Source organism: Pundamilia nyererei, unplaced genomic scaffold (assembly GCF_000239375.1).
Source record: "Pundamilia nyererei isolate P.nyererei 1_Seehausen unplaced genomic scaffold, PunNye1.0 scaffold00089, whole genome shotgun sequence".
Taxonomy (NCBI): domain Eukaryota; kingdom Metazoa; phylum Chordata; class Actinopteri; order Cichliformes; family Cichlidae; genus Pundamilia; species Pundamilia nyererei.
The window spans coordinates 1,945,726-1,972,085 of NW_005187490.1; the positions used below are offsets into that span (position 1 = coordinate 1,945,726).

Below are 26,360 nucleotides of genomic sequence, written 5' to 3' on the forward strand. Positions count from 1 at the left end.
TACATATCGTACTGTGTATGACTGTGTACGTGACAAATAAAATTTGAATTTGTTCCTTGGATAGTTCTGTCTCCGTGTTCATTAATTTGTTCCCCTGTCGTGTCTCACACGCCATCTTGCTCCTCCTGTGTTCCTTGTCTTCAGTCAGGCCACATCTTAGTATGTGTCTCTTGCTTCCTGTTTTAGTTTGATAGTCCGTTGTCCTGTGTTCAGTGTATTCAGTTTTGATTCCTCTCTGTCTGATTAGTCCCAGCTGTCTTCTCACCCGTTTCCCATCCCGTGGTTATCCTGTGTGTGTGTGTGTATTTAAGTCTTCAGTTTTGCCCTGTTTATTCTGGTGTTCTCCACCTTGGCTGTGTTTTTCTCGTGTGTTTTCCATGTTCCCTAGTTATGTCTAGTTGTGAGTTTCCAGTGAGTTGCCTGTTTCTTAGTACTAGTTTATCTTTTGTTTCTTTTTGTGTTTCTTTGTACTTTGATTTTTAGTTTGCTTTCTCAGCTAAATAAAAAAAAAGTCCGTTTTGGAGTCCTGTGTTTCAGTCCTACCGTTGCCTGCCAATGAGCCCAACATGACACTTTCATATCTCAATCGCCTTGAAGGATAACTAAATACTTTTGACTATTATAAGTATCAATAACAATACTATACTCACCAAATGTAACGTACGGTTACATTGTAACCATGGTTCTCTGAGTGAGAGACTATCTCTCCACTCCATTACATATTCCATATGTATGGGGTATGATACATAGAAGTATGGATACTTCTTGAAGACACTCCGGCTAGCCGGGCCACGCCCCACAGATTACATGTAAAGCAAGCTGTGCAGGCGTGAAACCAGTGATAGTTTGATAAGATAAGATAACCTTTATTAATCCCACACGTGGGAAATTTCTCCGAGCGGCCTACAAAAATAGAAGAATCTGAAGAAAGCGTGTTGCTAGGACTGATCGGAGGCAAATTTAATTTCAAAAGACTACCCAACCCTTCATAAAAGTGTGATTTTGTGCAAACTGTGCAAAAAGGAGTTTGCATACCACCAAAGCACCTCAACCTTACCATCTAAATGCAAAACATGTTGCAGCGAGCACGGAAACTGTGGGAGCTGTTAGCACTAGCAGTCCCAGTTCGAGTACCAACAAAAGGTGTCGGCAGCCCAAACTTGAAAAAATGACTTACAAATTCTCTTACAAAATGGATTGCTCTGGACTGTAGACCACTATCAGTGTAGTAGATAGGGGGTTAGAAAATGTGCTACAGTTAGCATCAGGTGATCCAACTTTCCAACTGCCATGGCAACAGACTATTCAAGTAAAATTCAACAGCTTTATGACACTGAAAAACAAGAAAAATTAGATGCATTACAAAAAACAGACTTTGTGGCTCTTAGTGGGGATCACTGGACTCCCCCTCAATCTGTACACTCCTTGTCATGCACTAAGATCATCAGGTCAATTACTCCTGGCCCAACCTAAGTTTAGACTGAAGACCAGAGGCGATCGTGCCTTTGCTTCAGCTGCACCCAACCTTTGGAATAGCCTTCCTGCTTCTATTCGTGCCACAGACTCTATCCAATCCTTTAAATCAAAATTGAAAGCATACTTATTTAACCTGGCTTTTCTGACCAGTTAATACCCTTTTTAAACTTTTTATTAAATGTATTATTTTATTATTAATTTTACTGCTGTTTTTATCTTCTTAGTAGATATGTTGTATTCACGATCTGACCTTCCTCCTGTATTGAGGTTTGATACCTATTCTACTTAACTCTTCCGGTCTATTAGTGCCTCCATTCTGTCTGTGCTAGTGCCCGATCTGTACTCTGTTATTGACTTATGTTGTTTCTTCGTATTACTGTGAAACACTTTGGTGTGCCTTCGGGTTTTAAAATGTGCTATATAAATACAACTATATTGGATTGGATTGCATTCTGTTAGTAATTCTAATTATCTCGGAGTCACTGCACATATTACAGTCTTTTGCCCTGACTGTGCAGAAGACAAACATCAGAAACTATTCCAAAAACTGCGCTGAGTAGTTTCTCTCTTTGGCAGAAGAATGGGGAATTCAACAAAAGGTAACCACAATTGGGACAGACAGTGCACGAACCATGGTGGCTGCAGCACCTCCCATTCCATCACATGCTTTGTGTTGCTCACATATTGCAAACAACCCTCACTGTTAGCCCTGCTGATAGTGGTTTTAGTGATGCATTAGCAAAATGTTGCAAGATAGTGGGTCACTTTAAACACAGCCCTGCTGATACAGAGGAATTACACCAGGAGGAAACAAGACTTGGGCAACAGAAAGAACCACTCATACAACATGTTTCCACAGGGTGGAATTAAATGCTGGATATGTTTTTTCATCTACTAAAGAATCAAGAGGCTGTTTTTGCTGCTTTAGACAAACAAAAGCACAAGCTAGTCATTTTAACTCCATCAGAGCTGGTAAAACTCCAAAAGCTGGAGACTATCCTTGAGCCATGCAGGTAAATAAAACTATTTTTTAACTTATTGTTACTGTTTCTTCAAAAAGCTCTATAGTTGACAGTTATTGTGTAGATTAAAAAATACTTTCTTGAAATGTCTACTACAGGTTTGTGACTCAGCTTCTTGGAGGTGAGACATATGTCTCATATTCAATTGTTTTAACTTCTTTCTGCCACCTGCATCACACCATGGAGGTCTCTGATGATGACTCAAACTACATGGTGACTGCCTTCACAAAGGACCTATCCCAACGTGTAGCTACACTCAACCACCAGTGGCTCAAGACAGCTACTGTGCTTGACCCACGCTTTAAGAATTTAAAGTGTCTTGCGAGGGGAGAGCGAGAAGAGGTTTGGACCAGCCTTGAGGCCCTGTTGCAGGAACAGTGTAAAGATGCCACCACAAAGGCGCCAGTAAAGACAAAGAGCCTTCTCTTGTCTTCATTGGCTTCAGATTCTGATTCAGATGAGGAAGCCCTGTGTAACAGGGGCCCTGAGTTTGTACAGAGCAGAACCCACCATCAGCGAGCAAACTGCAGTTGTGGTCCAGCCGAGCAGGCACTCACCCACAACTGTCTGTCCTGGCCCGCAAGTATTAAATTAGTCCTGCCACTTCTGTCCCATGTGACAGACTGTTATCACTTGCAGGTCACATAGTAACAAAAAAAGAGAGCTGCCTTGAGCTCTGAAAATGTGAACAGGCTAGTTTGTCTAAGTAACTGGCTGAAAGAGATGAACAATAAATAAGCATGGAGGTATTGTGAGTCCAATGGGTTTGTTATTTTTTGCACTAAAATGTTCCATGATCACATTGTTTTAGCCTAATGTACAAAATACTTTTGGCTAAGGTTACTCAGAGTTTAAAGGTGAAGCTGGTCAAATGACCTTTTATCTTTCTGCCTTATTTTTCTAACAAGAAAAACTGCACTTTATGTAGACTTTTTATTATTTTTATTTAAAGACAATACCATTCTGAAAATGTACTTAAAGTACTTAAAATAGCACTTTATTTTTAAGTCTTCCCAGTTTTGGCCAGGGATATTATTTTTGTTTCTCTGTCTTGAATTGAAATGCAGTTTAAATGCTTCCCCCCCCCCCAGAATGACGGCTACTGCTGATGGGCACCCAGAACCTGCTCCGCGAAAGAGGGGCTGGCTGCCATGTTCAAGCGGGAAAACCACATAAAGGTGGCAGTTGGGGACCATGTCACTGCCGCACAAATGGCAGAGAGGGAGGCACCCCTCCACCCTCACTGGTTGAGGGGAGAGGAACTTCTACTGAGGCACAAGTCTGCTGGATTGCCTGTACCTCACAGTGGGACAACCAGGACTTGGACAGGGGCCTGCCCGAGATCCCGGGATGCAAAGAAATGAACAGTTGGTCCGTTGGCCGAATCGGCCGGGTACATGTGATGTATAGCGCCAGAGTTCAAATCATTTTAGAGCCAGCAGATGCTGAGCTGCCTCTCGGTCCAAGCCTTCCATCGGAACTGACTGCAGCTTAACCGACTGGGAGAGGTGGAAGTCCATTTTCCAGTCATGGATTGGCCTTCCCAGAACACAGATCTCAACATTATTAAAGCAACGTAGGATTATCTCAACAGAGAATGGACAAAAAGAAGCCAAAATCCAAACAACCACTTTAAATATCCTTCAAGATGTCTGGAAAACTATTCCTCAAGATATCTTAAACAAAGTAGTGAAAGCTGCCTAAGAGAGTTGTACAATTGTTCAAACTCTGTCTTTTCCTTGCATGCTTTACGTCCACGTCTCTTTCAATACACAGCTAATACACAGCTTTTGTAAACTAGGGGACAGGTCCTTGAGTTCGAGTCCTCTATCAGAGCCTATGACTCAATGCCTTGCACAAGGATTCGGGAATGTTGTATGATATTACCAGGACCCTAAGAGCCTCGTTTAGGAATCCAATGGAGGTGAAGGAAAACACAAGAGGCAAACTTCAAGCCAAATGCACAAGTCATAATCAAGTGAGGGGTTCACCAAGGAGGTGCTCTGTCCCCATTGCAACCCCCTCAGCCAGATCATTAACAAGACTGGCTATGTATACTGACTATGAAATACAGCAATCATTAGCCTACTTTAGTAATCTCAGAGGGAAAATTAGTTGTCATAGAAGCATATATACAAGACACAACAAAGAAATCGCATAAAATGAAGGTTCCCCTGGGGGACTTGTGTTTTGTTATTGTACTTCTGTACTAACCACAGTTTGTCAATGACAAACATCATGTTAGAGCATAAAGGTGTTTATAAGCACATAAGGCATCTGAGGTTGCAGGTTGATGATTGATTTTATAATTGTAACATCAGATCTGCAGCCATCTGTCTTGGGCACTTGGGTGAAGAGAAGTGCTGAGCTGACAACTGATTCTGGTGGTAATGCCAGAACCAGATGGTGGACACCACAGATGAAGAGAGGTTTCAGGCTAAAGGCGTCACCACGAGTAGGAAGGGAATTCCACACACACCGTCTACAGCTTTGGTGGAACACTGCTTACCTCAACTGAGGCTATAATCAGGCAGTGAAAAGTACACACAAAGTGAGGAGGATCTCCTCAATACCATAGTTGTGCCTTCTATTGTGGAAGCAGAGTAGTCCGCAGTGATGCAAATGCACCAATCTGTTGGGGTGAAGAGAGAGCTGAGCATAAAAGCAAAGTTGTCAATTAAAGAGTTAATTTACATTCCTACGTTCACCTATGGTCATGACCTTTGGGCAGTGAGCGAAAGAATGAAGTCACAGACACAAGTAGCCTTCGAAGAGTGGCTGGACTGTCCCTTAGAGAGAGGGTGGGTGAGGAGCTTGGTCATACGAGAGGGACTCGGAGTAGAGCCGCTGCTCCTCCATATCAAAAGGAGCAAGATGAGGTATTTTGGGCATCTGACTAAGATAGACGCCTCATAGGTGAGTTATTCTGAGCATGTCCAGTAGGGGGCCCCTGGGGGAAACCAGAATTTGCACGAGAGAGATTATATCTCATAGCTGGCTTGGGAACTTCTTGGTGTTCCCGTAGATGAGCAGGAGAAGGTAGCTGGGGTGAGGGAAGTCTGGGCTTCTCTGCTTAGACTGCTTCCCCCCACTATCCAGATAAGCAGCAGAAAATGGATGGAGACACACACACACACACACACACACACACACACACACACACACACACACACACACACACACACACACACACACACACACACACACAGCTAAAACAAAACTCAACCCTAACCTTGGTGACCTGATGGTCGTTAGTAAATTAATATCCAATTTACACATCTATGTAATGACTTTCATCCTTTGGGTTAAGGTGTAGCTGACTTAATTGTGCATTGACTTTGGTGATATGCATGGATATGATGGAAATCAAGGCCAAAGCTAGTTGAAGTCTATGTCTTTTTTATCCTGTTATTTATTATCACAACAATATGCATAATAAGAACACTTCAAGCTCGGATATTTTTAGGTCATACACATATACACAGCCACACACACAGCCAAGAGTTTCTTACAGGTCTTTCTTTTGAGTAAAGGACTCCACAGCAGTGTGAACACTGGATTGAAGGGCAGATTGGTGAAAGTTGAGTTCAGACATACAAATATCATCACTGAACCTGAGAGGAGCTACCTCAGTGAGGGCAAATTACCTTTCAGTGTCGCTGTCATCACTCGATTCTACTTCCTCTAGGGCAGCCTGAAGATCAACGATGCGCCGGATGGACGTCTCCAGGTCCGCCTGTAATGCCTGTCTGACAGTGCTGAGCTCTTCAACCTTCATTTCCTGTACAGAAAAAGAGGAAGATGACAGATGCAGGGATGAATAAGATGGTCATCTTCTAACAGACCTGTTTGCTGTGCCCCAGCACACATCAGCAGTATTTATTAGCAAATTATTACATATGCAAGCTGACATCCAGAGAAAAAAAGTGATTTCTTAAATCGTTCCATCATTTTCTTACTGACTCTGTCTCTCATATCCTGTCACATATGTATGCACCTACACACAACCAGAAGCTTTCAGGCTTTTTCCTTTGTTGGTTTTGAGACGGGTGTGGGAACCGCAGCTGTCATAGAAACACATAAGCATGTATGAGTGTGTGTATGTGTGCACCCCCATAACCTTGAAGAGACAATGAGGATTAATCACAGTCAGAGAGAGGAAGCCGAATGAGGGAGAGATGACGTTGGGTATGGTAATGGAGAAGTGTGTGTCTGTCTGTGTACATGCACATGTGTGTGTGCCTGTGTGCATGCTGTTGTGTGTATGATTAAATCCATTTATATGGGGCTGTGTCTAAGTCTCCATTGCTGGTTGGGAGGTTGTTTAAGGGCATTCTTGTGTCTGTCTGTGTATGTGTGAATGTGTTGCTTTGTGCGAATAACTTAAGTCCTGGAGCTCCTTCTCATTTTCTTGGCTCAGCTCAGAGGTCACAAAGAAATGTGCAGTTAGTGAGAACAAGAACATGACTGAATGTGTAACTGTAAGTAGCAGCTTTAAAGTCTGCTCGGCTGCTCAGATCTTCATCTAACTCAATTGTGCATTCACACTAGAGTAGAAATAGGAAAGCTCCTCCCTCCCTTTCCCCCCCATGTAAAGCTTTTATTAGTTCTTTAACATTTTTAGTTTTTTCAGTCATCTGTGACACCGACTCCGCCGTGACATACGTCATATTCTGAGTTGAGGGTCCATTTGCTTGTCATTGCTCCTCGGAGTCGCTGAGTGGCAAGAGTTCTCCTATGGGTGACTGAGGATGAAATGTGAAATTGTGAAATTTCCAGTGCCATTACTACAAACTAATGTCTTCCTAGTTCCTTTCTCTCTGTTTGAGGCATTGGATGAGTCCCTCTCATTTGCAATGAATGGGTTGCTTATTAAGTCCGCCTTGCACGCATTTAGAGATGGAGACATCAGCTCCAATTTTAATACTTTGTTCACTGTCGCTACCAAGTTCTCCAATTTTGCCATCATTTTCTCCAATTTTGTTTTTCCAGCTGGACTTTGTGGAGCTGCTATGGAGTTTGTTTCTGCGAAGGCTTCAGTTTTCAGACCTGGAGGCTATATCTGTCATGGTCCTGAGTCTATGACCCAGCATTTTGAGTCTCTGTTAGATTTAAGAGATATTTATGTTTAAGTTTGAGTACTTCCTAGTGCCTCTGAGTTTTATTATCTATATTTTTGGTTCTTGGTTACTGTTTGATTTCGTTCATGTCCTCGTGTTGTTTCTGTGTCTTGCTGTCTGGGTCTCCAGTGCCAGTCAGTCTTGTCTCCATGTTTGTTTACCTTTTTGTCTACATTCAGCTCGTATGTCTCAGTCCTGAGCTGTGTCCCAATTCAGGGTCTGCACGCTTGAAGTACGCGCACTACGCGCACTACGCGTACTACGTACGGTGCGTACTATAAGTACGAGAAGTGCGGAAGTGAGAGGCTTGTGAAATGGGACAGTATACGCTTCGTCGCGCTGTTCAGGTTGCCTAGCAACCATGATACTAACCGCGAGACACGTTACATACAGCTTTGTTTGACAGAAATGAAGGAGAACAATGTTTTGTTAGTCATTCATTTTTGTCATGACATCACTTTGATTAGTTGAGTATCTGAGGCTGAGACCACGGGACTGTAAAACATGATTGTTGGGCTTCATTTCTGTGCTGAACAGTCATTTAACCCTTGTGTGGTGTTCGTATTTTTGTTACTCAGCCAGTGTTCATGGGTCTGGTGGACCCGCTAGAGTTTTGGCTTTCCAAATTAACACTATCAAACAAGTTTATGTTAAATTACTCAACAGATGTTTACTTCATCCCAATTACAAGACATATGAACAGCAAACATGGTTAATTTTTTCCCTTTACCTTTGTTAGATCACATTTATGAATTAATGTGCTTCTCGTTTTTCTTTTATATAAAATGTTAGAAATAAATCAGTTATAATCAAGTGGAGTGAGTGGAAAGACACAACACATTTACATGTGAAAAAATAATTAATTGTTTAATTTTTCTTTTGAAAAAAACTGAACACGGGTCTCACAGACCCGAACACCATACAAGGGTTAAGATTAGTTAGTAAATAACAATTAGTTAATGTTGTTCATGAGACTAAAGTCATCTCACTGTGGTAATGTAAATATAATATGGCCAATATTATAGCATTGTCAGATTATTATGATATATATATATATATATATATATATATATATATACATATACATACTAGGGCTGCCACGATTTGTCGACTAGTCACGATTACGTCGACTATCAAAATCGTCGACGACTGATTTAATAGTCGATGCGTCATTTGAAGCTTTGTAAGATCACAAAGGACGCAGGAATGAGTAGTAGGATTTAAGAGTGTAATAACGGACTGAAACAGAAGATGGCAGCACTGCATGTACAAGGATGCCAGCTGCCGTTAAACCCCGAAGAAGAAGAAGAAGAAGCAGCTGTGTCCCAGAATTCATAGCTAATAAGCCCAGCTTAGTTTCCAACAATGGCGGCAGCTAGTTAGTTTTAATATTACTGTCACTACTCTTATTATTCTTTCTGGGTCACAAAATAAACGTTTAACATATTTTCAGCCGAGAATGTAGCTGTGTAAACCTCAAATATCTGCTCAGTTTATCAAGACACCACATATTTTCAAAAGCGCTCCGACGTTTTCGGAGACCTCTGTTACCCACTAGCTCGATAGCTAGCCGGGGGCTAGGTCACTAGCGCGGTGAGAACACCGGACTCCCGGCAAATTGTTTTCAAACCCACCGCCGTCTTTCGCTACTCAGGTTAAATATATATGAGTCACTTAGATAAATTAAAAATGTTGTTGTTTGGCTTTTTTTTCTTTCTTTTTTTTTTGTATTTTATTTGTTCCTGAGTAAATCGGTTTGTCTGAGATTAAAGTTATAGTTTTTACACAGCTGAATAAACATCAAGCAGACAGCTGATTATCAGAAGTGTGAGATGCTCGAGAATTTACTCCGGTGTCCTGTTATATTTTAGATAGCAAGGAGTTTATTAAACTTCACCGAAACAATCTGCAAATTTCATTAAAATTAAATAAACTATCATCTTGTCTTTATTTTTAGTTAGCACCTTAAAAGCTTAAAGCTGTAAGCTAATGATAGTTATATAAGAGCAGATGCTGCTGCTGCAATAAGCTGTAGTTTTACGTCCAGTGGATGATGATCTGATTAGTCGACTAATCGCATAAATAATCGGTGACTAGTCGACTCTCAAAATAATCGTTTGTGGCAGCCCTAATATATACACACACACACATATACATATATCACTGACTTTCAGCTTGTTGTGTTTGTGGATATATGACTGACTTTAATTATTAAACATTCACACATAAATAAGGGACGTCATATTCAGTACTTTTGACAGTTCACTCTTCGGCCGCTCCATCTTATTAGGGAAATTCCATGTACATAAATGTAAATTTCAAAACTCAACCCCATCATTTAATTTGTTTTTGATTGAAATTGAATATTACTTAAACTCTCTTAAATTAACTTCCAATAAAAAAGGTTTATCATTGATTTAAATTCATTCAGAAATGTTTAACGAATGAGCTGTCACAACTTTCAAGTACAAAGTTGTTATGAAGTCTGTCACATTCCCCCCCTTTTTTTTCTTTTCTATCCTTTATTTATTTATCCATCTTATTTCATTGTACTGTATATTGTTACTCTTATTTGCCTTGTATGTCTACTGTACAAACTGAACTGGAATGACTGACTGTTCGCTTTATAAGTTCAATAAAGTTTGGAGGAAAAAAAAAACCCTCTTCGGCCGCTCCCTTCTGCCGTATTTTGCGGCAAAATTATCCACACCCACCGCCGCGCTATGAATTGTGGGATATATGGGACCACGAAGCGTGCACCGGACCACGCTTGATATTTGGGGAAATCGACGGCACATTTGGAGTATGCATTTGAAGTACACTTCGAATTGGGACAGCCGTCGTCGCGTGGCGGTGACGTAACCGCACTTGAAATGCGTACTTCAAGCATGCAGACCCTGAATTGGGACAGAGCCCTGGTCTCTGCATTAGGTACTTCCCGTCTTATTTTGAAAGTCCCTCATCTCATGTCCATTATGTTCAGTTTTTCCCCCCATGTCATTATGCCTGATTTGTTCATGCTGTGTTCCCCAGCTGTCTCTACTCAATTAATCACCCTCCTGTTTATATATATTGTGTCAGTCTCCCTTTGTCTATTGTCAGAATGTCAGTCACCTTTCATTTGTAGTTCCAGTGTTTTCTTGCCCTAGTTTATATACTATATTAGTGTTTCTAATTTCCTCAGGTACTTTACTTTTCACCATAATGTATTTTACTCATCAGCCTAATTAAACATTTTTCCTTTTGTTTACCACAATCCACATCTGTGTGTCTGCATTTGGGTCCTCATGCTCCTATTCACTACACATGATAATGTCCCCCTTTCATACAGACAGTGAAAAAGCTATTGAGAAATCACCAGCCTTTGACGTGATAATCATTCAGCCTTTTGAACAGACTAATTCTGTTGCTTGCTTTGTTATTTTCTTCAGTGGTTTGAGGGTCTGATCCTATCTAAGCTGTCTAAGAACTCTGAATCAAGAAAATGCAAATCAAATTCCAAGTTCTTACATTATTTCAAGCCCACAGAACCCAAAAGCCTGAGAACAAAGTTCAATGTAATCAACAAACTCTGATTACATTGATTTAATTAATTTGATGTGTCCATAACCTAAGATATATTTTTGTTTGTTTGCTTTGGCCCCTCTTTCTGTTCAGTTTTTCTTCCCACCTCTGTATCTAGATGTGGACAGTAACAAAGTACAAATACCTTGTTACTGTACTTAAGTACAATTTTTAGGTATCTTTACTTTCCTTGAGTAGTTATTTTTTGTGTACTTTTTACTTTTACTCCCTACATTTTTAAACAAATATCTGTACTTTCTACTTCTTACATTTTCAAAACAGGCTCATTACTTCTGGTTAAATGCATTTGGGTTGAATTATTATTTCGTCACTGTGACGAGACATCAAACCCATGTAAGGTCAAACAGTAACACAGGAAAGGGATTCCTGTTTGTTTATTAATCACCAGGATGATGCATAAAAAGAGATTACATGTGCCAAAGGGGTTAAAAGTGGGACAGTGTTTTGTTTTTGTTTTGTTTTTTTGTTTATTTACTGACACAACACTGGAATGACTGCAAGTTTCCATAAGTTGTGGTTGCGGTACCTTGGCAACTAGCTCGCCCTACTGAAGAGAAGAGAGCATAAAGGGAGTGACTTTTTTTTTAAGTGGCAGGTTAGTTTAAATAAATTGTTTCTATCTGTTCAACAAACATCAGCAAACACACAAACTGTGTGCAGTTTGTCAAAGAGTGTGTTGCTAGCTAAAGATCCAGCTTCAGAGCTAACTTCGCTCAGAGATGGAGTGTACATTTGTACATGTGACATTATGTTTTTTCATATTGTGAAATATGCTGCAAAACAAAATGAGGTAGACTAACTGCTATGTAAAGGCTGCATAAGAATACTCTGGAGTTTAGTGCAGGATAAAAAGGTTAGTTTACTGTACTGTGATGGATTTAAAGTAAAGAACAGTGTGACTGGTGCACAGTGGCTATGGTTTCATGGTCAGAGTGTAGCAGAGATAAGATGGGGCCTAATTATTTAAGACCTTGTATGTGACAAGCAGGATTTTGACTTCAATACTGAATTTAACATAGTGCCAATGAAGGGAAGTCAACATAGAAGAAATATGCTCTCCCTTTCTAGTCCCTGTCAGTACTCTTGCTGGAGCATTTTGGATTAACTGAAGGCTTTTCAGGGAGTTTTTAGGACATCCTGATAATAACAAATTACTGTAGTCTAAAGTAGAAGCAATAAATGCATATTGAGTAACTCCAGTTAGTATTGCCCGGCTCTGTAGAATTCTGTTGTTTTCCAGCCTTGCTTTGGAGTAACTCTCGTCTCTGTGATTAGGTTTTCTGGATCTGCCTGCATCGTGACCCCTGAATTAAGAAGCAGAAGGTTAGAGGCCATCAAGGTCTTTATGTCTTTAAGACATTCCTGCAGTTTAACTAATTGGTGTGTTTTATCTGGCTTCATGGATAGATAAAGTTGTGTCATTTGCATAGCAATAAAAAATTATGCTATGTCTTCTAATGATGCTGCCAAAGGGAAGCATGGATAATGTAAACAGAATTGGTCCTAGCACTGAACCCTGTGGAATTCCATAATTAACCTCAGTGTGTGAAGAGGACTCTCCATTTACATGAACAAATTGGAGTCTATTAGATAGATATGATACAAACCACTGCAGCGCAGTACCTGTAATACCTACAGCATGTTCTAATCGCTCTAATAGGATATTATGGTCAACAGTATCGAACGCTGCACTAAGGTCTAGCAGGACAAGCACAGAGATGAGTCCACTGTCAGAGGCCATAAGAAGATCATTTGTAACCTTCACTAAAGCTGTTTCTGTGATGAGCTCTGAAACCTGACTGAAACTCTTCAAATAAACCATTCCTCTGCAGATGATCTGTTAGCTGTGTGACAACTACTCTTTCAAGGATTTTTGATATGAAAGGAAGGTTGGAGGTTGGCCTATAATTAGAGATAGGTTGATCATTTTCAAGATTCAAGCATTAATTAATAGTAGGACTTTTTTGAGCAGTCTTGTAGGAATGGGGTCCAAAAAGACATGTTGATGGTTTGGAGGAAAAAGACTAAATGAATATCCATGGTACTGAAAGTAGCTGTAGATAATGTTAATATTAAATCTGTGAGATAATTATGAGTGATTTTTTCTCTAATGGCTAAAATTTTATTTCGCAAGGTCATTACTAGTTAAGGTTCAAGGAACAGTTGGCTCAACAGAGCTTTGACTTTTGGTCAGCCTGGCTACAGTGCTAAAGAGAAACCTAAAGTTGTTCTCATTTCTTCAATCAGTGATGAAAAGTAAGAGGTTCTGGCTTCACGGAGGGCTTTCTTATAAAGCAACAAGCAATTTTTTTTGTGGTTGTGGTGTTTGCTCACACTTTTATTCCACAGCATTGTGCCGAAATCCCAGTGCTGTCCAAACCGTGCTGCTATGATTGCACTCTATAGTAATGACACTGATGTTTTCAAGTGTTCCAGATAATAAAGCAGCTGTTTTTGTTAATGAGTAGAGCTGAGAAGTGAGTGTTTTAAAAGTCTGCTTTACTTTTAGTTGTAGCCTGGAGGAAGTGTTTCCTGCCAGGACTTTAAAATCATGTGTCACAGCCTGTGTTGTGAAACTCCTGTTGAGGTTTATATTTAGCAGCCTACGTGCTGTCCATGTAGTCGTGATCTATCTGCAAGCAGCAGGGATACCAGAGAAATGTATGGAAATATGCTTTTATTGGCTATTCTTTTATCTTCCTTTGTTTTAATGAAACAGAGTTCACATTAACACAATCTGAAAGAATACGATACATAGAATCAGACCAGGAGTGACATGTTTAGCCGCATGTTCTCCTTAAATTGCTGGCTGTCTGAGTGGTGTCCCAGAAACGATGTGGGCTTCATAGATAATTGGCAAACCTTCTGGAGGAAACCTGGTCTTGTTAGGAGAGACGGCATCCATCCCACTTTGGATGGAGCAGCTCTCATTTCTAGAAATATGGACAAATTTATTAAACCCCCCAAAATATGACTATCCAGAGTTGGGACCAGGAAGCAGAGTTGCAGTCTTACACGGCAGAGCCTTCAGTTTTCAGGCCCCTCTTCTGTGGAACCAGCTTCCAGTTTGGATTCGGGAGACAGACACTATCTCTACTTTTAAGATTAGGCTTAAAACTTTCCTTTTTGCTAAAGCATATAGTTAGGGCTGGATCAGGTGACCCTGAATCCTCCCTTAGTTATGCTGCAATAGACGTTGGCTGCTGGGGGATTCCCATGATGCATTGAGTTTTTCCTTTCCAGTCACTTTTCTCACTCACTATGTGTTGATAGACCTCTCTGCATTGAATCATATCTGTTATTAACCTCTGTCTCTCTTCCACAGCATGTCTTTTATCCTGTCTTCCTTCTCTCACCCCAACCGGTCGCAGCAGATGGCCCCGCCCCTCCCTGAGCCTGGTTCTGCCGGAGGTTTCTTCCTGTTAAAAGGGAGTTTTTCCTTCCTACTGTCACCAAAGTGCTTGCTCATAGGGGGTCACATGATTGTTGGGTTTTTCTCTGAATCTATGAAGCGCCTTGAGGCAACTTTTGTTGTGATTTGGCGCTATATAAATAAAATTGAATTGAATAGAATAGGATACGTGTTTAAATGTGCTATATGAATAAAATCATTAGACTGTAACCTGCACATTTAACTCTGCCAAGAAGGGTATGCTTTTGGTAGCATTTTGTCCACCAGTGTCATTCTGTCTTTAAACACAACAGCTCGAAAAGTTCCATTAAAATTTTCTTCCATACACCGATGACTTCAAGGTCAACATGATTTATTCATGGAAAACTGTCAAAAAGCCTTTTAAGTTAGAATCTACAATTCTTACAAGTGTGATGTGTATTCTCAATGTATAGAAAATACCCTATAAAGTTTAAATTTCATGTCACGTTTGACTTTTGACCTCACTTTTACATTTCACTACTTTTCTTTGAAGCTGACCCCAAAATGTGTATATATCACTGACAATGAGCTGCGTAGTTAGTTAGAAATACACTACAGCATAATATTATATAATAAGCTAAGTTATTCATGTCTGTTTATTTACATATCCATACATTTTATCCATTACCTGCTCCTACATAATGTTTCTGTACACAAACCTCTGTCATGCTATCCTTATCTGATTTTTACAGCAATACAAACTTCTTGAAGTACATTTAAAAATAACAAAGAAGCCTAAATGAATAAATGCAAAATGCAATACTGTTCCTTTAACAGGGGATGCTGCTCAGAGAATGAGCTGCCCTAGTGGAGGTTTGCACTTTTGTGGTGCTTCTTGTTTATTTTTATTTTCAGGTTAGTTACACCAAAATTTCAGACTTGGCATTAATAACACGTCCTTCACAGTCCCAAACAAACACAGTCTTTGCCCCAGATTTAGTTTGCTGCAAAAATTGCTCACTCAAGTTCTGATACAGGATTAGTCAACAGACAATACAAGGAAACTTTTTATGATAACTGATATGGTGACATGTTGTAATAACCATTGCTAATAAACAGAAAACTGAATATGTTGTGAACTAATAATATGTTGGCACTCGCTAATGATTATTGTACATTAATGTGTTTAAATGCAGTGGTCAAACACATGTAGATATACATGGTGAGTGTTAAAACTGAAATGAATTATTTCATTAAAGTGAAAAAGAGTCTTACTAAAATCAGCTTCGACTTTACATAATACTGGACCGATTATTATTTTATTGCTTGCCAACAGTAAAATAACCATCGCTCATGATATCGGTTATTACAAGGTGTGATTACCAGCTCCATGCGTCTGCGGCTGCTCTCCTGCTCTGCCTGGCTCAGCTCCTCCATCTCCAGTCTCATGTCCTGCACACGCTGCTGGTAATAGCGGGCATTCTCTCTCTCCCGAGCCTCGGCCTGTGCGCTCTGCTCCAGCTCCTCTCCCAGACGAACCACGCTGTCCCTCAACCGCAGCACCAGCACCTACGGGAGACGTAGGAGCTGCAGGCATGTTCTCGCATGGTAACAAGTGTAGATGAATCATCCGAGCTTACCTCAAACCTCTTCACTTGCCCTCTCTGAAACTCTAATTTATTTTCCAGGTCACGTACACGTGCCTCTTGTTTACTGACAATGCTGCGCCCCACAGTGGACGATTCCAGGAACTGCACCCTCGATACACACTGCTGGAGCTGAGTTGCAAGCCAAAAACATTTAGAGGATCAACGTGCAGATATATCAGAAAGCGTGAACGTGCTCCACCTGAAGCTGGCATGTGTATTCAGACTTGCAACAAGCAGGTTAAATGTTCCATGAATCCATCACAACCTCATCCCAGCTAATTTCAAAAGCACAATTGGTTCATAAACCCCCGAGTAATCCTTTTCATTTCTGACTGTCAAAGCAAAGATACCTCTTCTTGGAGAGACTGTTTCTGTTTCTTCACCTCCTCCAGTTCAGCTTGCAGTTCTCTGATCTGAGCAATATCACTGGATGACTGAAGGGGACAAAGCAAGAGGAAGTCACCTGAAGTGAATCATGACTTAGGTCATCAACAGGATTTGAAGGATTTCAGCTAAAAAGCAGTACCTGCGCAATGAGCGCTTTGTGTTTCTTCATAAGTTCATTTAGGTCTTCTTGATCCTCTTCGAGCCTCTTCAACAGGTCCACCTTCTCCTGCTGCAGCAGAGCTAAGTTTTCATCCACCTGCACTCAGGAAGATAAAAACATAAGTGGAAGACTACTCCACACTCTTCATTTTTACTATTTAATCTAAAGAGTGTTTTCTGTACCCAAAATAAGAAGACAGAAAGTGATGAAATCACAAGTGATCCTGTCAAGTTTGCTTAGAATTAGCTATGTTTTTATTTAATTTCAAGTAATGTGCAGTTTTAGTATTACGTAAACGAAGTTGAGACAAGAAGACAAACAGTCTGTGTCTAAAGTTATGATGTCTGATTAAATATGCAATATTTACATTCAGGACCGTAAGTATCAAGCACATCAGAACACACTCACATCACCATGTTTTATTTTCCAGTTGCAAACGCACACAGAGTGTGCAAAGCAAGTGAGATCACTAGAGTTGTACATTGTTTTTTCAGAGCTTAACAAGTCAGTAGACACAACAAAGAGTGCTTTCGCTTCTTTACCTTCCATGGGTCGCATGCCTGCCAATGCACAATAAAATAAAACTCTCACCACACTCTTCTGCTTGCAGATGTTTTCTAGCTCAGCCTGATTGTTGTCCAGCTCCTGGGAGAGAGTCGCCTGAATGCTCTCAGCCTCAAGTCGCCTTGCTTCGCTCTCCTCAAGCTAAATGGAGACATGGGAAGTGTTTCTCCAGCAGAGCAGCAGGTGACACTAGAGCAGGTTTGTCAAGGTAAAGGTGAATGTAAAAGTGGACGTACCTGGAAGTGCAGATGCTCTATCTGGTCTTTACTGCTGTTGGGTAGGTTCTGCCCTGAGCTTTCCATAGTAGCAAGAAGAAGCTGGGCATCAGCCAGGAGGGCGTGAGTTCGCTTCAGATCTCTCCTTAGCTTCTTCTCAACATCAAAGTCTCTGTGTCCCACCTGTAAAGTGTGACACCTTAGAATAAAGCTCTTCTAAATGAATAACTGAATTAGTAAAAGTAACTCTATCCTATCTTTGATAAGTTCCAGGCACACATTCATTGACGTCACAGGACATCACCGTGAACTCAAAATTAGAAGTGATATTCAGATTATTCAAATAGGGTGATTTTTACTAGTTTTGCACACTCACAAGTAGTTTTCATTGGGCATCATTCATATTCTATGTGTGTTTTTGTGCTTCTCTTTCAATCAGGGTCACTGCGAGTTGATCCTTCAGTTTCCTCTGTTTTAATTCAAATCTGCTTAATGTCTTAATACTACTATGCTGGTGATGCACTGTTTAACTTTTCATTTAACAACCTTAAATAACCTTAGAAAGTATCAAGTACAACTGCAATTGTAAGAATGTTCCAACGTTCCCTCTAAGCTGCGTGCGTGCGCAATTGCGCACTGCTGGCACGTCTCTGTGCACAGAAAATCTGTGTTGTGCACACACACACAAAAAAAAAATCTAACCTGAATTGAAATTAAAATTAATACGTTAACAATTCTGTTTTGCAGTGTTAGTCAGTAAGTGACTGGCTGCTCCAGTATGGGATTAGAGCGATGTCACCTTATCCCATAGTCCAGCCAATGATGCGATTCACACTCGTATATACGCAGCTAATCAACGTTGCTGACAGGCTATGACAGCGTCCTTATGTGCCGACACCGGTGTTTTAGCGAGCAAAGCGGCTGATGTAGAGTGAAGCCACTTAATGACAACGTGTACAACCATTGGAGATGTGAGCAGGACAGACGGAACAATTGATGGAAAAAGTGTGGACTATACCATAATTTAAAAACTATAACAGTTTTTAAATTATCTTGATAGGCCACGTAAAACCAGAGTTATGATAAAAATGTATGCAATGTTTGTTTTCTTCCTGAATACTATCGTTGTTTATATTTACTGCAGGAAGAAAAAGTAAAAACGGCGTTTTATAAGGAAAACGCTCGAAAGCACTCTCCACCTGTGAGCAAACGCCCCCCTCCCTCACCCCTGTCCCCACAACCCACCTCTCCCCCAGCCTTTCCTATTGGTGGAAAAATGTACCATGTCGACCAATCAAAAAATGATATGGCAACATGGCATTTAGTTGTTTAGGGAGGGGGAAGTTTTAGGAGTGACGGCGGTGTTTTGAGATGTGAGAGATTTGCCACGTTTAGTACAAATCTTGTGTAGTTAGTGTGTAGTGTAGTCAATAGTTTTGTTGTGTGTGTCAGAACAATGAGGCGACTGCTGAATGTTACAGGTGTTACAGCAGTGATACATCTCCTGCTGTCAGGCCTGCAGATATCAGGCTGTTGTTCTTCTTTATCTCATAGTGGACAGAAATTATTTTTTTGAGAGGCACAAATAATTTGTGTGGCATCAGATTTGATGCAGAACAGCTGATTGTTCTGTAAATAGTTTGAAATATTTAATTTAAAAAAACGCCTTGGCTGCATTTTTAGGTAAACAGCTGCAAAAAACTTTGTTGTTTGCATAACTCAGTTACTTTTTTGAAGAAGTAACTATATAATTAATTGCCCAACATTGGTCATTATATACTTTATTTTGCAGGCAGAGAGTTACAGGACTCTCTCCCAGACCACAGACTCAGACACATAATACAAGTCAGAGCAAAAAATAAATAAATAATACACAGGTCATGAACAAGATTTTTTTTACATTTTCATTGTAAGTGGGTTAAAGCAGTTAATTAAAAGTAGTCTAACATAAATGTAAACGCTGTAATTTAATTATTTTAATAAACCATGTAACTTGGATGGATTCGATGCTGGCGTGACCACAGTGCACACGTCTGCTGTTGCTCACAGTGGTCCAAGTGTCCGCTCAGGGAGTTTGTGTGTTTGCTCAGACACATGAAAAATTAGAGGGAACATTGGTTGGGACACTGTAAAATATAAATATTGCAATGCAATGTCTTGATGCATGCTCAATCATCCAGGTAAAGAAATCCCAAAAACAGATTCTGTTCATCTCGACATTATGTTTTAAATGGGAGAAATCTTTAGTCACATTTTATATATATGTTAAAAGGTAGATTTTCTCAAACTGAGAAAATTTAAGAAAAATGTAAGAAAAATATGAACTCCTTATGAAGTTGATGGCAGTAACACATCTCAAAAAAGTTTGGAAAGGAAATGGATGTGGTACTAAAGCAAAACAGCTGGAGGACGATTTTGCAACTAATCGGGTTGACTGGCAGCAGCTCAGTAACATGACTGGGTATAAAAAGAACATCTTAGTGAGGCAGAGTTACTCAGAAGTAAACTTGGGAAGAGGCTCACCAGTCTGCAAAAAAAGTGCACACACAGTGCATACAAACAGTGGAACAAACAACCTGTGGCTTCTTCTCTGCATTTGGACAGCACAGTGAGCTATGTTCACAGACAGTGATTTCTCCAAGTCTTCCTGAGCTATAATAATAATAATAATAATGGATTGGATTTATATAGCACTTTTCAAGGCACCCAAAGCGCTTTACAATGCCACTATTCATTCACTCTCACATTCACACACTGGTGGAGGCAAGCTACAGTTGTAGCCACAGCTGCCCTGGGGCAGACTGACAGAAGCGAGGCTGCCATATCGCGCCATCGGCCCCTCTGGCCAACACCAGTAGGCAAGTAGGGTAAAGTGTCTTGCCCAAGGACACAACGACCAGGACAGAGAGCCCGGGAATCGAACCGGCGACCTTCCGGTTACAGATACGCTTCCCAACCCCCTGAGCCACGGTCGCTATGCACTATTTTCTATCACATATTTTTGTGCTGTTTTTGTGATGGAAAGTAGTGCATGGCTCAGGCCTCAGCGTGCATGGCTCAGGCCTGAAGTTGGGTAACCTAAGAGGCTAGCAACTTTTTTCTTTTTTCTCGTGGTTTGGGCATGCGCATCTAACAAAGCTCTAACAAAGCTTGGCCAAAATGTGTGATGTAGAGAAGATGGAGTGTAAAAAAGGTGTAACTCATTTAGTACATTAGCAAGGAAAAATGTAACCATGATGATCTCAATTTGTCTGCTCTAATAAAAGAGGCAACTGGACCAGATGCAGGCTCAGCAGCACTTTCAGATTCACACATTCTATGAGACACTCATTCCCACATTCAGAGACCAATTCCACTGTAGATATTAACAGTAAGCCATGTCGCACACTGCTCAAGTCTTTCGATTCAGCTAGTTATTTTTTATGGATATTTTTAATATACTTTTAAAAAAAATCAAGATTTAGGCCTGTGTTTCTGAGGTCATGAACAATTGTTTAGTTTAGGTTTTTTTCCACTGGTATATGGTCCTCACACGACAGCCAGTGCAAACATATGACTTTTAAAATACAATGCTGGACATTAAACAGAATACAAAGTATTCCAAATAAGCTCAACCTTAAACATATGCAGCAGTAATATTAATCATTTCACACTGATGGGTAACATTATTATTTTTACTTTTGATCTCTGCACAATTTTCCAGTAATAGAGTTGTATGTGCACATGTAGTTGTTACCATGATGTCTGTAAATATTTTTTTTTTGGAATGTATTAGATATTTGTTTAAGTATAGTAGTAATAATATTTTACAATTCTTCAGCCAGGAAGGAATGCAGAAAGGTGAAGATGTCAATGTAGAGTGCAGACAAGCAGTGTGTGTGTGTGTGTGTGTGTGTGTGTGTTTTACCTGGTCACACAGAGTTGCAATGAGTCCTTCCAAGTCGTGCTTCTCATGAATCACCATCTGTTTCTCCTCATACTCCTGCTCCAGTTGCATTTCCAGCTGCCTCAGCTACACACACAGACACACAATGAATTTGTAAGTGTCAGGCGGTTCTGATTCAGTTTGTGATATTCATGGGGAGCTTGTTGGGATTAAGTAGCATCCCTGCTTTTTGTAGATGATTTGTTGGGTTCATCAGAGCATAGCCTTAGGCATACAGTGGTGCAGTTTATAGCCAAGTGTGATGTTTTGTGACTTTAGTATACCTTACAGTTTCCAGGAGCAACTAGTGATCCTGTAATAAAGGGTATCTATGATAAATGTTTAGCCACTAAGAGCTTTGTTTACTCGCTTTTAAAGCTAATGCTGCTGGAAGAGGGCTTACAAAAATTTCAGAAGCTTCTTCTGCCCTGCCTATAGGAGCTGAGTTTAGTTTGTGTGGAAGAAGTTTTTATCATCTCTCCCAAAAGTCTTAATATGATGCTGAGGATAAGGCTTTTCTTACCAGGAATGATGATGTCAGCGCCTAAAGCAGAATTACTGCTCTGTAATATTTATGTGATAATCTTTCCCATGTGACTTGACTAATACTATACCGGCTGCCACAGAAACTGTGGCATCTGTTGGGATTTTCCCACACAAACATCTTTAGGGTTTACAGAGAATTTGTAAAAAAAAAAGAAAAAATCCCGTGAGCAGCAGTTCTCTATATGAAAATGTCTTGATGATGTCAGAAATCAGAGGAGAATGGTCAGACATTTTAACTACTTCACTTTGCACAGCATGATCAGTAATCAGGGAATGTCACAGTCCCGCGTTAGCGAGGAGGGAAAACCACTGGTGTCTGCAGTGCATTATAACTGCTGTTGTACAACTCTAGTGATCTCACTGAAAGAGCCTGTTTCTGTGGAAAACGTTCATTTTAAAGAATCTCTCATTTTAAGATCTGCTGGCAAAACTTCAACAAACTGTCTTGTATGTGATGAGTTTTATCCAACCTTAAAGTCATGTGGTTTTGCTGTTATTAAAAAATAAAACAAATTTAAAAATATGTGTTTTTTAAGCATGTACTGTATGTTAAAATGATTGGTTGTGAAACAGTCAGTTTGTAAGTGTATTTGTTAAACCCACTCGTCTCTGAGAGGACTTGTGGACATCCTCTAACTCCTCGTCTTTATCTTCCAACTCCTTTTGATGGATCTGCTTCATCCTTTCCACCTCTATCTCAAACCGCATGTGGATCTAAAGGACACGGACAAAGACAATGGTGAGGGAAGAAGCAGCAGGGACAGCAATATATTCTGTGTGTGCTGTATCACCTGTTGCTGCTGCTGTATTTTGGCAGTGAGCTTGGTGATTTCCTCTGCTTTCTCATTGACCTGGCTCTCCAGGAGGCGAAGCTGCTTCTTGAGGGCAGGCAGTGACTCTGAGGCAAGGTCAACAGGTAGGCTGAGGTCACGGATCTGAGCACACAGGTCCTCCTTCTGCTTCTGCAGACGGCTAACCTCTGCCTGGCTTTCCTGCACACATCCACACAACACTGGAGTTTCTCACTTTAAGACATTTCATTCTCATGCTCCTTTACAGATTTCATCTTTGTCCACTGGTCAGTGCAGCATCTTGGAAGTTGGCACAGGTTAGTCAGCATGAGCTAGCTCAAGGAGGTTTGGTAGGTTTTGCAATTTGGGATATGATCCAGAACACAATATCATGTAGGAACACAAACACGAAAAATCAAAATGCTGCTAAACCAACTAAACTAAACTATTTCTAACTTTTGGGACCGATGTAACTTTTCTTTGCCACAGCATAGTGATATCACCCTGAAAGTGAGAGTCAGATGCTTTGTAACTTTATCCTTAATCATTTGTTCTTTACTTTTATTTACATGTGAAGACAGACATACACATGACAAGCTAATTGTTTCCTCAGCAGCAGGTCAGCCTTCATTCTGTACACATGTAGTGTCCAGGATCAACATTTGGGTCAGATGTGACGTTAACTCCACACAGTTCCTGTAACATAGCTGTCTCAGAGTCATCAACCTACAGTATGGTCTGGTTGATTTGATCAGAGCAACAGCCTATCATGAATTACATGTGACAGCTGTCATTTCCACATTACATTTGAGACTCTCTTCCAGGTTAACCTGTTGAATCAAACTTTTGGATACTACTCCATAAAATCACATGTAAATCCACTGAATAATTCTGAAGACTATTTAATATTACATAGAGTCTACAGATGTATGCAACAAAAGTGGCATCACCATCTGTTTGTGTATTTTGAATCTTCGGTGTAAGCACAACTGATGCCATTATATTTTAATGCTGCTTTGTGTTGTTTGTTAAGTCACAAACAACACAGTCCAGAGGTCGGTTTTAGAGGCTATCCAGTCAGGTGAGTTATTAAAAAGCTTAATTGGATTTTAGAGCTGTATAAAAGGGGCGACAAAGACCAAATCATTATGATTTTTAATGTTGTTAAGCTTTTTAATATGGTACATTTGAGGTTTGATGCTTTTGGCATCTGCACAATTACTGAAGTAACCACAAACACATCATTACATGACATTACTGTGAAATAGCAGAAATCTTTTAATCAGTTCATATAAAAATCTACACACAGTCAACACGGAAGCCAACCCACCTGTTGGCTGCAGCGCAATTTGTATATTTCAGCTCCCAGCGCTGTGTTTTCCTGAAAGGCTTTGTCCTTCTGCTCTCGCTCACACTCAGCTTCCTCCAGAGCCTGAGTCAGCTTGTTATCAAACCTGTATGAACACATACAAACAGCATATCATCATATTTGTAAAGAAGTATATATCGACAATTTTTGTGTATCACTTTTTGACACATCTCATTTGTTTGATGGCGGGAAAAATGAAATTAACTTTATTAATTGAACAGGGGGATGTTCTGTGTTCTAGTAGTTGCAATTTCAGCAGCAGAAAAGAGTAAAAGTCTTGATTCATAGTTAAATCTCCCTAGAATATTAAAGAAAAAGGGGGGAAAGCTAGACGTTTTTTCCAACAGAAGAAAATAAAACAATAACAATAATATCAGAGGGTCAGAGGAAAATATTTTCTTGGAAGATATAATTATTATTAGTAATAGTAGTAGTAGTAAATAAACTCAGACAAATAATTCCACACAGGCACTCGAAGGAACCGACATTCAGAAACACACGACACAAGATAAAACTAAGGATTATACCAGAAATGCAGAAAAACACAAAGATACACAGCTGCATATTGATATGACAAATCATAATCTTAGCTGATATGAAAGAAAGTTATACAGCGTGGGGTTAAAACAAACCTTCTCTGCTTGCGGTCCAGTTCATGCATGCGGCTCTGCAGACTGTCAGTAAGGACCCGGGCATCCTGAAGGTCAGAGGTCAAATGACGACAGTGACGTTTCACCTCTGTCACACTCCTCCTGGACTGCTCCAGCTGGGCCTGCAATGTCGCCACCTTCACAAAAACAGAGTAACATTACAAATCATAACTTTAGTAATAATAAGTAACTTCAGAAACTAATCACCCATCAGTGCTCTGTTCACCTTTCAGCATCCTGTCTCACCTTGGCATCGAGCTCTTGTCGAGTTTGTCTTTCTGTCTCAAGTTTTTCCTCTGTCTGTTTCAGTCGTCTGCAAACAAATTCCATCTCTGTCTGGCAGCACTCCAGCTGCATGACCAGTTCAGTTTCTGCAAGATGTGGAGGAATGGATATGACTTTGTTGGAGTCACTTTATATGTTGTGACATTTCTCTATTTCAACACTAGATTTCATGTGTGATAAAATAAGATATTTATGAATAATTTGATTCATATTTTGAGTTTTGCAGATTGTTCTTTTGGTGAGTTCAAATCAAATGGTAAATGGAATGGTACTTATATAACACCTGTTAGTCAGTATGAACACTCAAATTCCTTTCTACTATAAATCCCATCACCCAACACACACACACACACATTCATACAGCTGAGCCACAGATTGTTCACCAGGCATAATGAATAGAGATGACTACAGAGCATTTTAAACATATTTTAACTTTTGTGCAAAAATTTTCATCCCCAAACATTGGGGACAAGCTTTCTGTCTTGGAGAAACGTAGCAGAAGAATCATATGACTGGGTTTTGAGGCTTTAGGTAATATCCTAACTCTTAGTCTATATTTTGGAGAAAGGCAAAAAAATATATATTATTATATAATTATATTATATAATTATAATTATATAACATATTATATATACATATATACCGTTCAAGTAAATGTGTCTTCTGGAGAAAGGGGTTTGTTTTGGAGTCATCGCTGATGAAGGCTATCAGTGGTACTTTGGGAAGAAGCTGTTTTTTATTGGCTTAGGTGTAAATATTTTTGGCTTCAGAAAACACTCCTGGATTCAAAAATCATGTACCTCTGTGTAGGTCCTGGCAAACATGCAGGACAACACTAAATTGGTCCTAGGACAACTCTTTACCTGTCACTGCTCCTCTCTGACTCTCCTTAGCCTGAGCTTTCTGCTTCTCCTCCTCCAGCTGCTTCTCCAGGGTCTCCATGGTCACTTTACACTGATCTAGGCGAGCCTATAGTTAAAAAAGTACCGAGGTAAGTAACAGGACTTGTAAACTGAGTAACAAGTAACAGGATTTTTTTTGTCTTACCTGCAGGTCTTTGTTCTCCCTGCTGAGTCGAAGTCTCTCTGCCCTCTCCACATCCAGAGCCTGGCCCACGGCATCGCCGCGGAAACGCTCATCACTCAGTTCAGATGTCACAGCTGTAACCTGCACATAGATCACAACATGAGTTTGTTTGTGTGCATGTGTGTGTGTGTGTGTGTGTGTGTGTGTGTGTGTGTGT

General features: G+C 40.2%; 1 protein-coding gene across 2 annotated transcripts in view; it reads right to left on the bottom strand.

Annotated features, from left to right (window-relative positions):
• myo18b (myosin XVIIIB) overlaps nt 1-26,360 on the bottom strand; it is a 71,921-nt gene that overhangs the window by 16,517 nt on the left and 29,044 nt on the right. The window contains exons 26-41 of one of the 2 annotated variants that reach the window (XM_005739128.2): nt 26,165-26,284; nt 25,981-26,086; nt 25,079-25,203; nt 24,815-24,969; nt 24,144-24,267; nt 22,814-23,014; nt 22,626-22,736; nt 21,459-21,563; nt 17,573-17,734; nt 17,364-17,477; nt 16,752-16,868; nt 16,576-16,659; nt 16,217-16,354; nt 15,960-16,145; nt 6,146-6,279; nt 6,011-6,052 (exon numbers count right to left, since the gene is read on the bottom strand). In XM_005739128.2, the coding sequence (XP_005739185.1) occupies nt 6,011-6,052; nt 6,146-6,279; nt 15,960-16,145; nt 16,217-16,354; nt 16,576-16,659; nt 16,752-16,868; nt 17,364-17,477; nt 17,573-17,734; nt 21,459-21,563; nt 22,626-22,736; nt 22,814-23,014; nt 24,144-24,267; nt 24,815-24,969; nt 25,079-25,203; nt 25,981-26,086; nt 26,165-26,284 (2,024 nt within the window). The remainder of the gene's footprint in view (nt 1-6,010; nt 6,053-6,145; nt 6,280-15,959; nt 16,146-16,216; nt 16,355-16,575; nt 16,660-16,751; nt 16,869-17,363; nt 17,478-17,572; nt 17,735-21,458; nt 21,564-22,625; nt 22,737-22,813; nt 23,015-24,143; nt 24,268-24,814; nt 24,970-25,078; nt 25,204-25,980; nt 26,087-26,164; nt 26,285-26,360) is intronic. The other variant, XM_005739127.2, reaches the window with a different exon arrangement.